Genomic DNA, 14,895 nt, shown 5'->3' with positions numbered 1-14,895 from the left:
AGCCTTGTTATCCCCAGTTTGCCAATGGGTTTTAAAAAATGAAATTATTTGCTGGGCAAAATCAATAGCCCAGGCAGGAATGAGCCACTGAGAACTCTGATCAAGATCCAACTAAATCCAAATGATGGACTCCAAGAATAGGATTTAACTTGATTGTGACCCTTTCTAGATGATTTTTTTTCCCCTGATTTTCCACAGAGAGACAGAAATTTGGAGATTTTCTGGGTTAAGACTCCATATCCCTTCATCCCTTTCTGCTCAGTGGATTTTTAGTCTTTTGTTTTTACACCAGATCTTGTCTCAGGTATCAAATCAAAATATAATTGAAAATCACTTGGTTTTTTTTGCATAATGATGATCAGATTATTTTTTCCCCCAGTTTCAATCAATCACCTCCCATCTGGAATTGCTCCAGGGCAGGCTGGACAAGCTTGGAGCACCCTGGGCTGGCGGGAGCTGTCCTTGCCCATGGGATGGGGCAGCCACAGCTGTCCAGGGCCTCTGGGCAAGAGCTGTGAGGGATTAATGCAGGTGCCAGGCAAGGGCACAGCTGGAATTCCTGGAGAATTCCACCCTCTCCAGAACACTCAAATCCCAGCTCCTGCCACTGGAAGGCACAGAAACTCCTTGATGGATTTAGGCTTGCCCAGAGAAGCTCTGGATTGCCCACCCTGGAAGTGCCCAAGGCTGGGCTGGGTGGGACTTGGAGCACCCTGGGGCAGTGGAAGGTGACAAACAACAAAGGACAAACCAGATAAAAGCAGTGACAGTGCTCTGCACTCCCTAATCCCGCTCTTTTCCAGGAAAACTGAATGAAGACATCCCCAGGGGAGGCAGGAGATGCTGGGGGTGCTCCCAGCCCATTCCCATTCCCCAATCCCACTGATCAAACCCATCCCCAGGGATGCTGGGGGTGCTCCCAGCCCATTCCCACTCCCCAGTCCTGCCCTTTTCCAGCTAAACTGAACAGACCCATCCCCAGGGGATGCTGGGGGCACTCCCAGCCCATTCCCATTCCCATTCCCATTCCCATTCCCATTCCCATTCCCATTCCCATTCCCCAATCCCACTGAACAGTCCCATCCCCAGGGGATGTGCAGGGGGCACTCACAGCCCATTCCCATTCCCCAATCCCACTGAAGGAGCCCATCCCCAGGGATGCTGGGGGTGCTCCCATTCCCACTCCCCTTTTCCAGGCACACTGATCAGACCCCTCCCCAGGGGATGTGCAGGGGGCACTCCCAGCCCATTCCCACTCCCCAATCCCAATCCCACTGATCAAACCCCTCCCCAGGGGTTCCAGGGGCACTCCCAGCCCATTCCCACTCCCCAATCCCACGGATCAGTCCCATCCCCAGGGGTTCCAGGGGCACTCCCAGCCCATTCCCACTCCCCTTTTCCAGTCCCACTGATCAGTCCCCTCCCCAGGGGTTCCAGGGGCACTCACAGGTGTGCCGGGCCAGGGAGTAGTTGGCGCCGGCGCTGGTGAGGCCGAAGCCCTCGGGGATCTGGCTGGAGCTGCGGGGCCGCGCCAGCAGCTTGGGGGGCTCGATCTCAGCGCCGAACTCGGCGCCGATGACGCCCAGCAGCACGATGGCCGTGGCCTGCTTGCGCCGCTCCTCGTAGGACGAGGACGCCTTCCTGGGCTGGGGCAGCGCCGCCGGGCAGCCTGCGGGACACACGGACGGACGGACGGACGGACGGGGCACGGGGTTAGTGCGGAAAGCGGCGGCATCGGCGCCTCGGCCGCGCCCTGCGAGCACCGCCGCGCCCCCATCCACCCCCAAACACCTCCGGGCAACGACAGAAAGTTCTGTGTTTATCTGAGGATTTCTGGGCTGCTTCTCGCTCACTTTAAACTGACAGGCTGGAATTGTTATTGGTTTTAAAAGGTGGGGTTTTTCAGGATAGGTTCTTTGCATTATATAAAAGCATCTTTTTGATATAGGATCCATCACCACATCCAGCCTCCTATTAAATGTCAGGATATTTAACTTTTAGGATAACACCATTAAACCAAAGGGATATTTTCATACAGCAAAATGGCACCCATGGAATTACAAAACCACAATTATGAATTGTACATAGAAGTGAAATATTTGTTATTAGTTTAACGCAGTCCAGAGATTCTGAATCCCACCAAGCAGAGGAGGTTTTTTTATTTGGAGTAAAATCCCAAAATCTGGGAAGAAATTATTGGAACAAAACCAGATTCATTTTAACAAATAAAGCCCACTCTCACCTAGCTGTTGATTTCCAGCATCCTGGGAAATTCCCTACAATGTATTCCAAAATTTAAGAAGTTTTAATCCTTCCCAAGTGCTGTTTGCTGAGGAATTGGGAGGCATCCCCTGGATTAATGAAGGGTGGATTAATGAAGCGCACGGGATGTCCCTGTTAATGACATCCATGGGGCTCCCGAGGAAAACAAGGAATTAACCAAAATTTAGGAGCTGTGCTCGAGCCAAAAGGGAGAGAAAAACAAGGGAAACCTTAACAATGGGAAGGGAGGCAGAAAAGAGGGAAAAAATCGATAGCAACTGCCTTTGGAGGAAGAAGGATGCGAAGGGGCTGGAACAAAGCAGGGCAGGAGCAGCTGGAGGTGCCCAGGAGCCGCCGGAGCCTGTCCCACACGCTGTTAACCCTTGCACAGCCGCAGGGAGCCTCCCTCACACACGGAATGGGCTGGGCTGTGCGGGACCCAGGGCCCATCCCTCACCCACAGCCCAGGCACTGCCCAGCCTGGCTCTGGGCACTTCCAGGGTGGGGAGCCCTCGAGCTCTGCGGGCCACAGAATCTGCACCAAGGGAATTTTCATGTATCGACCTGGAACGGCCCAAGAATCCTGCTGGGAATGCGTGGATTCCCCTGGGAAAGCTGCCAGCCCGGGCACCAGGAGCTGAGCTCCCTCCTGCTGCTGCTGCTGTGCCAGGACATTGCTCCTTATCCACCCCACAGCAATTGCAGCCAGCACAGGGGGGAAAGACCCACAGTGTCCCATGAGCTCCATCCTCGCAGCTGCAGGGCAGGATTTGCTGCCTCAAACAGAGAACAACCCCCAAAATCAACTCCAAGGAACCCAAAGCGAGCCAAGGCAAGCCCTGAGGTGCAGCAGAACCCCCTCTGGAAGAGGAGATCCCACCTGGCCGTGCCACTTGGGTGCTTTGTCCCCATGCTGGGCGCCCCTTTAATCACAGATCCATTTTCCTGACAGGAGCCTGGATCAGCCCATCAGGGGCAGGAAATGAATAACCCCAATGGCTCCACGGGAAAGCACAAGCTGTGCTGCCAGGAGGGCAAAAACCCCGGGACTGCAGCTGGAAAAATCCCAGTCCAGGCTGAGGGAAGGACAAAACAATCCCCGGTGTTCCCACTGCAAGCCCTGCGGCCTGGGGGCATGGAAACAGGGGGGAAAGTGCCTAAACCTGCCTGGATTGCAGGATGGAAACAGGGAAAGTGCCTAAACCTGCCTGGATTGCAGGATGGAAACAGGGGGAAGTGCCTAAACCTGCCTGGATTGCAGGATGGAAACAGGGGGAAAGTGCCTAAACCTGCCTGGATTGCAGGCTGGGCAGGAAGGAGGTGCCCAAAGCCCCTTGGCTGCAGGCTGGGCAGGGGGAAGGAGGTGCCCAAAGCCCCTCGGTTGGGAGGCTGGGATGGAAGGAGGTGCCCAAACCCCCTTGGCTGCAGGCTGGGCAGGGGGAAGGAGGTGCCCAAAGCCCCCTCGGCCGTTCCTGGGTGCGCGGCTCCCTCTGCTGGCTCCACTCACGGAGCGGGAGCTGCAATTCCCGCAGAATTTGGGAATTCCTCCCTGCCGGCCCATCCTCTGCGATGGCTGCCATCACTAATCCGGTGCCGGCTGCTTCTGACAACAAATGCAACCGGTGCTCTGGAATAGCTGGGATTCTGAATGGGGAATAATGGAATGGCAGAGCTCTTTAGGAGCTGGGAGCTGTCATGCATTAGAAATCACACCTTCATTTCTTTTATTGCAGGTAGAAGATGTGCTTTGCTTTAAATGAGGGTGTTTTTCATTCCCATCTGCTGCAGTTCAGTGGAATTTGCTGAGGGAATGTTTCCCTGTGCTGCAGCAGCACCTGGGAACACAAAATGGGTGAGGATGCTGCAGCCTTCCCAGGGAAACAGGCAGAGACAAAATGGACCCTGTGCTGCTCAGATGGGGAATTTCAGGCACCTTTCAGCCAGGTTTGACAGCACTGGGCCCACCCATCAAAATTTCCCTCACTGAAGGGATGAGAATCTCAATTTTTTAAAGATCTGGTTATTGTTAATGGGATCTCAATATAAAGTCTGCAGAGCAATGATATTTAATACTGGATTTGAACTTCAGTGGCAACTTCCCAATGGGATCACTTGGAACAAGCAGTGATGAGCAAGGTTTAATTTGGAGTAGTTGCAGCCAAAATAAAATTAAAGAAAAAAGCAGCACACACCCTTCCACCAGATTTCTGATGTGCAGGAATGGGATTGTGGAGTTTCAGAGTCACTGGCATCAATTTTCCTACAAAAACTCACCCAAAAAACCAGACCCACAAACCAAAAAATACCATTTCAGAAGTGATGTCATGGCTTTAATGGCAGCAGGCCTGGAGCTCAGGAATCCATCCCAAAAGGAAAATGCTGGGAAGAAACCTGGGAAGCTTTAATGGCAGCAGGCCTGGAGCTCAGGAATCCATCCCAAAAGGAAAATGCTGGGAAGAAACCTGGGAAGCTTTAATGGCAGCAGGCCTGGAGCTCAGAGGAATCCATCTCAAAAGGAAAATGCAGGAACCCAGGTTGTTAAAATTCACACTGCTACAAGCCCAACAGGAGCAACTACAATTAAAACTGCACTTACCATTTGTTACAAAGCTTCCTTGTGAAGGATTTGATTTCTCCAAGTAAAACAGTTGTAATATCACACAGGACAAATAATGAATCACTTGGGAATTCATTTGAGGTTACCCAAAATCAGAAAGTCTGTAATTTACACAATTCAAAATATACCCTGAATAAGCCAATTCACCAAATTCCCAAATTCTGACCACTGGAGCCAGGAGAATTTATGCCCAAGTGGGAAAAAACGCTGCTGCCCATGTGTGAAGTATTTAAACAAAACATTTGGTCTATTTTTAGTTATCCAAAAAAACTTTTCAGGCATTAAAAGGAAATTTGAGGACAGACCGAATTTTCTAAGTAACTTCTGAATAAGAACCACTGGAGTGTATTAAGGATCCTCAGCTAAAATGTTTCCTTGTCCTTTAGTTCTGAGGTGCAAATGATCCTTTTAAGAAATGATCTTTATGAGGGGAAGCTTTGGGGAATCCCAAGTTGGAAAAGATCCTATTGAGAGGCAATCCCATCAACAAACATTGGTGCTCATGGGACCATCAGAAACTGAGCTGAAGGTGTCTGAAAATTCTTATTTTCCCTCTCTTGCCCCCGTACAAAGCTCACTGTGTGCCCCGGCACCCAACATTTGGGATGCAGCCCCTTGGTTCAGCTCCTGCCCCGGAAGGGACGGTGTGGGGAGCCAGTGTAAGGGATGACAACAGCCCAGAGACCCTTTACTCCTGCAGAGCTCCTGTGGGCAGCTCTGAGAGCATTAATTAAGCACCTTCGTTATGCTGGGAGCATTAATGGTCCCGGGGCTCACCTGCTGCGATGTCGTCATCCACCAGGTCGTGCTCCTCCTCCTGCGCCTTGGCCTCGGCTCCCGCGGGCTCTGCGGCGGTGCCCGCGCTCTGCAGGGCGTCTGTGGTCACCCCGGCTGGAGAACAACCAAATCCAGGGCTGGCAACGGCTCCCTGCTCCTGCAGCAGCAGCTGAACCTCACTGCAGCCCTCCCTGCCCCTGCAGCAGCAGCTGAACCTCACTGCAGCCCTCCCTGCCCCTGCAGCAGCAGCTGAACCTCACTGCAGCCCTCCCTGCCCTGCTCCTTCCCCTCCGGCCTCGCACGAGATCCTCGGCCCCAGCCAGGAACAGCAGAGTCTGGAACGGGTCTGGCTCTGGCATGGATTGCTCCCCATTGCTCCCCATTCCAGCCAGGAACAGCAGAGTCTGCAGTGGATCTGCCTCTGGCATGGATTGCTGCCCATCCCTGGGAGTGTCCAGGCCACTCTGGCACAGCCTGCTCTGCTGGGATGTGTCCCTGCCTGCTCCACAGCATCCAGGACAGCCAGCACATCCCATTTTCTGCTGCCACACTGCAGGTTTCCCTTCAAAACAAACCACAGTGCATCCAAACTAAAAGAGCTTTAGGAATAGGAGAAGCACAAGGCCCCACAGGTCATTTCTGGGCAGAAAGGAGCTAGAATAAGGAACATTTCTTTATCTTTCCTATGGTCCTCCCTCTCCTAGCAGAGAGCTTTTCACAAGTCTGTTAGATCCCAAATAATTCTTATTCCCTTCAATTCCTCCAGCTCTGCACCCTTCATTCCAAGAGTTTCAACGCTTACCATAAAAACCTAATCCCAAATTTGCCAGTTTTGACCCACAGGAATGACTTCCAGTCTAACTGAGCTCAAACCACATCCCAACATGTTCCATTAGGATTCAATACCACGGACACTGGAAAACCAGCTGGGGAATACGAATGAAAAATCATTTCCAGGGGAAAAAAGCTCCTGGGAATGCCCTGAATGCCTGCAGGGAGAATCTCGTGCCAGGATGGATAACTGGGAATGTGGGGTTCCCAGGATAGATGGGAATGTGGGGTTCCTCAATGGATAACTGGGAATGTGGGGTTCATTCAGTGGGTAATTGGGAATGTGGGGTTCCCTCAGTGGATAACTGGGAATGTGGGGTTCCCTCAATGGATGAGTGGGAATGTGGGGTTCACTCAGTGGATAATTGGGAATGTGGGGTTCATTCAGTGGGTAATTGGGAATGTGGGGTTCCCTCAGTGGATAACTGGGAATGTGGGGTTCCCTCAGTGGATAACTGGGAATGTGGGGTTCCTCAATGGATAACTGGGAATGTGGGGTTCCCTCAATGGATAACTGTGAATGTGGGGTTCCCAGGATCAATAACTGTGATTGTGGGGTTCCCAGGATCAATGACTGTGAATGTGGGGTTCCCTCAAGGAATGACTGTGAATGTGGGGTCCCAGGCCCTGTCCCTCAATGGATAACTGGGAATGTGGGGTTCCCTCAATGGATAACTGTGAATGTGGGGTTCCCAGGATCAATAACTGGGAATGTGGGGTTCCCAGGATCAATGACTGTGAATGTGGGGTTCCCAGGATGGATAACTGTGAATGTGGGGTTCCCTCAAGGAATGACTGTGAATGAGGGGTTCCCAGGCCCCGCGCCCCCGTTTCCCGGGCGAGGGCAGTGCCTGCCAGGGTGCTCCTTACGGGAGATGACGCTGTCCATGTACTGGGGCAGGTAGGGAGCCCAGGTGTCGATGGTCTCCTTGCGGCCGGCCTGCTCGATCCTGCGCAGCTCCGCCAGCAGCAGCGCCTGCGCCGCCTCCCGCACCTGCAACGGGGCAAACTCAGCTCCAGAGGGGCACCACAGGAACTGCACAGACAAACACAGCTCCAGAGGGGCACCAGCCACACCAACACCCAGCCCTAGTGCCCTTCCTGAGGGTAAAACCGGGATTGAACTGGGAACTGTTCCAGCAGCAGCGCCTGCGCCGCCTCCCGCACCTGCAACGGGGCAAACACAGCTCCAGAGGGGCAACAGGAACTGCACAGACACAGCTCCACAGGAACTGCACAGACACAGCTCCAGAGGGGCACCAGGAACTGCACAGACACAGCTCCACAGGAACTGCACAGACACAGCTCCAGAGGAACTGCACAGACACAGCTCCAGAGGGGCAACAGGAACTGCACAGACACAGCTCCAGAGGGGCACCACAGGAACTGCACAGACACAGCTCCACAGGAACTGCACAGACACAGCTCCAGAGGGGCACCAGCCACACCAACACCCAGCCCTAATGCCCTTCCTGAGGGTTAAACTGGGCTTGAACTGGGAGCTGTTCCAGCAGCAGCGCCTGCGCCGCCTCCCGCAGCTGCAGGAACACCCAGCACAGCAAACACAGCTCCAGAGGGGCACACACTGAACAGGCACCAAGGCTTAGTGCTGTTCCTGAGAGTCAAACCAGGCTTTAAATTCCATGAAAATGGAAATGGAAACTATTCCAGCACAAACACAGTTCTGATGCCTTCGGTTTCAGCGTTCACGTTTTCCACGTTCTGCACTGCATTAGTGTGTAACTCTGAATTTCACATAAAGTGTTGGCAAGTTCTCTTCAGAGTTTAGTTCAGAGTTTAGTCACACCAAACAATCTTTTTCCAGCCACAGAGCCACAAGCACAAACAACAGAGAATTGAGGAGAACAAACTGGGAGGGTGGGACTGCACAACCTGGAGATGGGATTGGACAAGGAACCCCGATATGGAAATGGAGCAAAACTTATAAAAGTGTGAAATTTGTGACCTGGAGTCCATCAGGGGTGCAGCCCTTGCACTAGCCAAGGTGTTTCCTTTAAAAGCCTTTTATTAAGGCAGAAGGGTGATGGAAAACATTTCCTTTTAAACTGGTGCAGCATGGTATTTAAAAGACAAAAAAGACCAAGAAGGACTCTCATATTAAGAAGTAATTGTGCTTTGTTGGACTCAAACCTGCTTTTGCTGTTACTCCTTTTTTCTCGCGGTGGAAATAACAGTGGCAACAGCAGGAAGGATGATGATGATGAGCAGCAGTTAATAACAACAACAATAACAGTAACAAAGAAGAGGAGGGCTGGGCTCACCTCCAGGCAGCGATCCTGCCACCGCCGGGCCAGCATCTCCAGCAGGGGCGGCCGGAACCTGTCGAGCCCCAGCAGGTCGGGCAGCATCACGCAGTGCATGGCAGCCAGCTGGCTCCAGCCTGGGGAGCACAGACAGTGAGCCCACGGTCCCCAGCACGGCCCTGAGCATCACCCAGCCCAGCCTCACTGCCCTCTGCTCGCGTTTCAATAGCAGCAGGGACACCAAACCCATCCTCGCTTAAAGGCGTGCAGACAGAGCCGAGCGCAGCTCATCCTCATCTGCACACTGCTGTCCTTATTCTCCACCTGGGGTCTTTATCTTAGCACACTCAGTCCAGGGGCATTCCTACTACAGCTCTGGGCAGGTAAAACCAGGAGAGAAAGCCAGAGTTCAAATAAAAATGTCCCATATTCTATTAAATACATGTCCGGTGTTCAATTCAAATCTCCACCAACACCGAAACTCAGCTTGAAGCGGTGTGAAAAGCCAGCAGGAAAGCCTAGCCCAGGCACCCTTGGAAGAATTCCCTTAGAAATCAAATACATGATTTGGAAATCAAAGAACAATGAGGAGGGCTCTTAGCTGGAGTAAAGGACAAGTAGAAAGTGAGGAAGGAAATACCTTCGTTGACTAAGAAACAGGAATGGAAAGCAGAAGTGTCAGAGTGCCCAGATTCCGTGCTGGAAGCAGCAGCAGGAGCAACTTGCAGAGGAAAGAAGAAGAAATAAAAAGAGAGAGAAAAAAAAGAGAGGGAAGTGAGGAGAGCAGCAGCAGAAGAACGGGTTAGTATCACTGGAGAATGGAAAACAAGGGGAGGCTGGCGTGATCTTCAACTTAAATATTCAGCTTAAAAGTAACACTCAGCTTCAAAGTAATATTCAACTCAAAAGAATATCCAACTTAATGAGAATTCCAGGTTTTCCAAGAAGGAAGAGGCAGACATGCAGCTGCAGAGGAACATGGAGACAGTGGCAGGAGCTGGGATGTTTTGAAAAGACCCAAGTACATCTAAATCGAGTGATTTAAAATATGTTTATGGGCAGGTGGCTTTGCTTTAACCTCATGCTTGACTGTAAGCTAGAAACCCAGGAATTTTTCTGCTTCTTCCTGTGCTTTTCCCACATTTCCACAGATTTGGAAGTTGTGCACCAAAGGCCAAGAAATAACCCCCAATCAGCCCGAGCTGCCCCGTCTGTCACTCCAAGATGTCCAGGATGAATTCCTGCCTGGAATTTACCTTCATTTTAAACGGGCCTCTAGGCAGAAATGCAACTCTTTACCCCAGGAATGCCAAAAAGCCTGAAGGAGAAGGACACAAGCCCCCTTTTTTCCAGGCCTTCCACCCCACCAGCACATGGGAGGCACAGAGTAGCTGCAGTAAATCCCTTCCCACCCCACTGGCACAGGGTGCACCAAATTTAGGAAAAACAGAAATGACAGCTGCAACAAAACCCCCCAGCCTGAAACCAAAGCCTCACTCCAGAGTTTTTTGCCTGGTTCTGCTGGATTTGCTCACTCTGTTCCAACGTGAGCAGCTCCAACCAGGCGAGGGGTGATCCTGGCACTGGGATCATTCCTTCCCACAGAAACACTTTGGGAGAGCCTGCAGAGCCTTTAGCTGCAGGCTTTAAAGCCCCCTCAGAATGTGTGGGAGCACTCGAAACAGGCAATGGTGATGCCAGGGCAGAATCAGCAATTGTAGTGGTTCTTAAACAAGTCCCCAGTAATTTCATGGAGATTAACACTGCCTTACTCTGTCCTCCCATGCAGCCATTGCCAGCGAGGTGTAATGGGCTGCAGTAACAGATGCAAGGGTGCAAAGCTGTGGCTTTACCTTGTTTGATTTGCCCTTGTGCTGCATGGCTGGACACGGGAGGGGGCGGCTTCGCCTTGGCCGTCTCGGGGGTGCCCGGCCGGGGTGGCCTGAAAGGGGAGACCCATCAGAGGCAGCCATCACCCAGAGTGACCAAAGCACAGCAAACCCCGCATCCCAGAGGGGCCCGCCCAGCCACGGCAGCGCTCCCCTACCTGCTGGGGCCTTTCTTCATGTGCTCCCCGATGAAGGTGGCGTTGGTCATGCTCATCAGCGTGTTGGCCAGGGAGATGACGGACAGCAGGTGCTGTGTGGTGACGGCCCGCGACACGCCGTAGGTGCCCTTGCCCGGGCCCTCCGTCACCGACGCCTTCCTGCCCAGCTGCTCCAGGGGCAGGGCCGCCCTGCCCACGGGCTGGTTGTAGCCGGGCAGCATCAGGGACATGTGGCCGCCCCGCGACAGGAGGCCGAAGGACACGGAGCAGTGCGGCTTCAGCATGCCCAGGCGATCCAGGCACAGCTCGTCCAGCACCGAGTTGAGGCCCCAGGCGTGCAGGCAGGACATGAAGAGCTTGGCCGTGTCCATGGTCAGGTTGTACTCCAGCAGAGTCAGCGGTTTGGATTTGCTGGAGCGGTACTCCGGGTCGCCGTCCTCCCTCCTCTGCCGCGCCGCCTCCTCGTCCTCATCCTCATCGTCCAGCAGGTGCTCCTTGATGTTCTCCTTGATGGTCTCCTTGACCTGCTGGAAGAGCACGGCCGCGCGCTTGCCGGCCAGGAAGGAGCCGCCCTTGTCGGCGCCGCCGGGCGCCTTCTGCAGGCTCTCCGGGGAGGCGGCGCCGGCGCTGGGCCGCGAGGCCTCCTCGGTCAGCAGCTGGATGATCAGCGCCTCCACGTCGAAGAACAGCACGTGGATGTCGGGGTCCGTCACGTTGGTCTTGATGGCCTGCACCGTCAGCGAGTTGTGCGAGTATTTGGGTAAATTCCCCTGGAAAGGACAGAGCCGGGTCTGAAAGGCACCCACAAACCACAGAAATCCCGTTTCCCAATAGATGAACAGAGCTCTCCAGGGGAGACACAAGCTCACACCTCCTTCTCCTGAACCCTGTGAGAGTGGAGCTCTATTCCAAGCAACAGCAACGTTGTTATTCAGCTTAAAACGCAGGAAATATTTCATGTTTGGAGGGTGAACCATGGAATCCATATATGGCATTGGAAAAGCAAGACCTGCAGGTACTGCACCACTTGGGCACTCCCTTCAGTTCATCTTCCTCCAAGGGGGAAAAAAGGGAGGAGGCAGGGAATGAAGGGAACAAAGCTGGAGAATGTCAGAAAGGAGACCGGAAACCAGAGCGTTAACAGGAGTTTTTAAGCACTCTTGTCCCTAATCCCTTCATTCCCAGCACCCTCACTGGATGAGGAGCCCACACACAAACCCTGCAGCTACCAGGGCTCCCAGCTCTGCCTGGATGCAGCAGAAGCAGCAGCAGAGACCCCGAGCAGACAGTTTTTAATGGGAACATGCTGGTGGCGCTCCAGGGAATGTTCTCAGCACATCACTCCCAGATTCCTCTCCTGACAGAAGGTGACAGCGCCAGGCGCAGAAAGGGATGCATGGAGAAGCTGGGAACGGAGTTTTGCTGCTCTCTGCTGGCCACAAGCTGTGCCAGGGGGAACAGCTCCTCATGGAATGGGCTGGCCAAACCCAGGGCAGGGGGAATTAAAGCTTGGACTTCATTTTACAGCCTACAGCACTGCATGGGTGCAGATTCTGGAACTCGACCTGCATAAAACCAGAGAGCAGGACATGACCAGCAGCATACCCTGGGGAAGAACCGTGTTTGTGTTGCTCTGGCCGAGAACCTCACCCACAGGTTTTGGGAGGACAGAAACCTCCCAACTCTCATTTCCCTCTGGCAGCACAGCCCACGCACCTTGTCCGAGGCCTCGGGGGCCAGCAGGTTGGTGGCCAGGGTCTGCAGCTTCTGGTGGGCCACGTTCTTGAGGGCGGCCAGGCTGCGGCGGGTCATGGCCTGCTTCAGGTTGACGGCGGGGTGGCTGAGCGCGTCCAGGGCCGCCGGCACGGCCTCGTCGCAGGCGCTCAGGATCTCCACGGCCGTGATCCCCATCACGCAGCGGTCCAGAGCCCCTGCAAGGGCACAGGCACAGCTCAGTGTCCCCCTGTGTGGGCGGGACAGCCGGCTGTGACGTGCGAGCAGCTGGCTCTGAAAGGATCACGGGAATTCCTGTGTTTCCACGAGGGTCACACAGCCCCCAGCGTGAGGCTCCTAATGGAATGTGCCAAAGTGCTTGAATTCTCCCTCTGTTGGGGAGATGAAACAGGAAAGCTGTACAGATATGATTGCCTGGCCAAAGATTGTGAGAATATGGGAACTGTAAGTGAGATTGAAATGGAAGCAAGCTTTGAGATCCCTCAGTTACTGAACAACTGGAAAACAATGGTGTGGTTGGCTGAATTGATGGACAACACCCTCTGCTTGCAGGCAGGCCCAAGGGTCACAGCTTGGCAGAAGGGACCTAAAGAGGAGTTTTTAGGGTTTAAAATGTAACACAGCGTGGTAATGTAGTGACTCTTACAGGCTGTATGGAAATGCTGTAGGATTTACATGAGTCCAGATTCTGGAACTCAACCTGCATAAAACCAGAGAGCAGGACATGACCAGCAACATACCCTGGGGAAGAACCGTGTTTGTGTTGCTCTGGCTGATACCTCCTGGTTCCAAGGAGCTATCTTGTACCAGGTTGGTCAGTGAGAATCAGAATATTCAGCACAGAAGATTTATGGTATTGTAACGGGAACCTCGCTCTCTCATCCCCTCTCTGCCCCTCTCTTTACTTCTCTCAGGCTGCTCCAGCTGTGGCTGGCAGCTCCAGCAGGGCCCTGCCCCAGGCCCTGTGCAATGAACCCCACATTCCACAGCCTGGCTGCAGAGATCTCTGCTCTCCATCCTACCCCCCTCACACTCTGGCAGCACTAGCAGCAGATCTGTCCTCCTGCATTCCAGATCCCTCTCTCTGCCCACGAAGAGGGATCAGCAGGAGGTCTGAGCTCACCGGTGTCCATCTGCCAGACGTACACGGAGCCGTCGGAGCAGCCCACCACCAGGTAGTCGTCGGCTGGCCTCCACTTGATCACCTGGATGGGGAACAGGTGCCGGGACGCCAGCATGATGCACTTCTTCTCCCTCAGACTCAGCAGCCCCACCGAGTGGTCGCTGGCCACAGAGCAGACGCAGTGCTGCACGCGGGCCTGATGGGGGAAAACAGAAACAGCTTCAGCATCATGCAGAGCTGGTGTGAAAAACTCTAAAAACTCTTGCCCGCTGGGCCGAGTGGGGTGACCAAAGTCAGGCACCTAAAGCAATGTTCAAACTCACTGAGGTCACTGGGAACAGAATTCCCTGACCAGAAATGAAGAGAAAATGGGTATTAAACCCCATTTTGCTAAGCAGACCCCAGTTTTCAGTCAATGTCACTTGGTTCATTAAATTCTATTTATACAGCTAAGTTTCAAGAGGCAAGATTGTCTCTAAACCCCATTTTTAATAGGTTTGATAAAGCCCCTATTTTCAACCCTTTATAGAATTAAAACCTGGTGGCAGAAAGCATAAAGAACAGAATAGCCAAGCTCTCCTTTGTGAAGCTCTTGCAAGAGCTGGGTCAGCGATGCATGCCCAGCACTCACTCCCTGCTGCATTCCCAGCCCCGAGGAGCACTGAGGCTCATCCTGGAGAACTCACGCTGCAGTTTTCTGGTGGAACCAGCAGCTGGGTGATCTCCCCGCCGTGCACACAGAAGATATGTTTCATCTCTCCCGAGAAGATATCCCAGATGATGACCGAGAAATCCACGCCTCCTGAGATGAGGTACCTCTGGTCGTAGCGGGAGGACACCTGGTGAGGGTACAGCAGGCAGGTGACCTTGTTCCGGTGGCCTCGCAGCGTCCTGTGAGGGGGCCAGCCTGCCGGGGAAAAGCACAAGAGAGGAGAGGAAAATCAGGCATTCAATGAACAATGCACTGCCAAGGGTTTGCTCTGCACCCAGAGCCCCAGCTGTGACGATAGTGTCACATGGAGCCCACACCCCAAAGCGACCCAGGCACAGCACACGGGTCCCACCCTGGCAGCTTTCCCACTGAGACTGCGACTGGAGCAATCCTGGCAGCACAGGAGATGCTCCCTCACCTTATCCCCCGCAGAAACACCCACACTGACCCGGCCAGGCTGGCTGGACACCTGCAGGACTGCCAGCACAGAGGGCACTGCAGACTGCTGGGGCTGCTCCTGCACGCTGT

The 14,895-nt window shown here is 53.6% G+C and overlaps 1 protein-coding gene across 2 annotated transcripts in view; it reads right to left on the bottom strand.

Moving 5' to 3' along the window:
• LOC129132863 (WD repeat-containing protein 7) overlaps positions 1-14,895 on the bottom strand; it is a 42,992-nt gene that overhangs the window by 15,792 nt on the left and 12,305 nt on the right. For both annotated transcript variants that reach the window (XM_077171151.1, XM_077171149.1), the window contains exons 12-21: positions 14,342-14,562; positions 13,656-13,851; positions 12,515-12,729; positions 10,799-11,568; positions 10,605-10,693; positions 9,392-9,472; positions 8,770-8,888; positions 7,358-7,481; positions 5,657-5,770; positions 1,448-1,669 (exon numbers count right to left, since the gene is read on the bottom strand). In XM_077171151.1, coding sequence (XP_077027266.1) covers positions 1,448-1,669; positions 5,657-5,770; positions 7,358-7,481; positions 8,770-8,888; positions 9,392-9,472; positions 10,605-10,693; positions 10,799-11,568; positions 12,515-12,729; positions 13,656-13,851; positions 14,342-14,562 — 2,151 coding nt within the window. The remainder of the gene's footprint in view (positions 1-1,447; positions 1,670-5,656; positions 5,771-7,357; positions 7,482-8,769; positions 8,889-9,391; positions 9,473-10,604; positions 10,694-10,798; positions 11,569-12,514; positions 12,730-13,655; positions 13,852-14,341; positions 14,563-14,895) is intronic.

This window comes from Agelaius phoeniceus, chromosome Z (assembly GCF_051311805.1).
Source record: "Agelaius phoeniceus isolate bAgePho1 chromosome Z, bAgePho1.hap1, whole genome shotgun sequence".
NCBI lineage: Eukaryota > Metazoa > Chordata > Aves > Passeriformes > Icteridae > Agelaius > Agelaius phoeniceus.
Note: the sequence above shows the minus strand (reverse complement) of the source record. Positions and strands in the feature narration are given on the sequence as shown.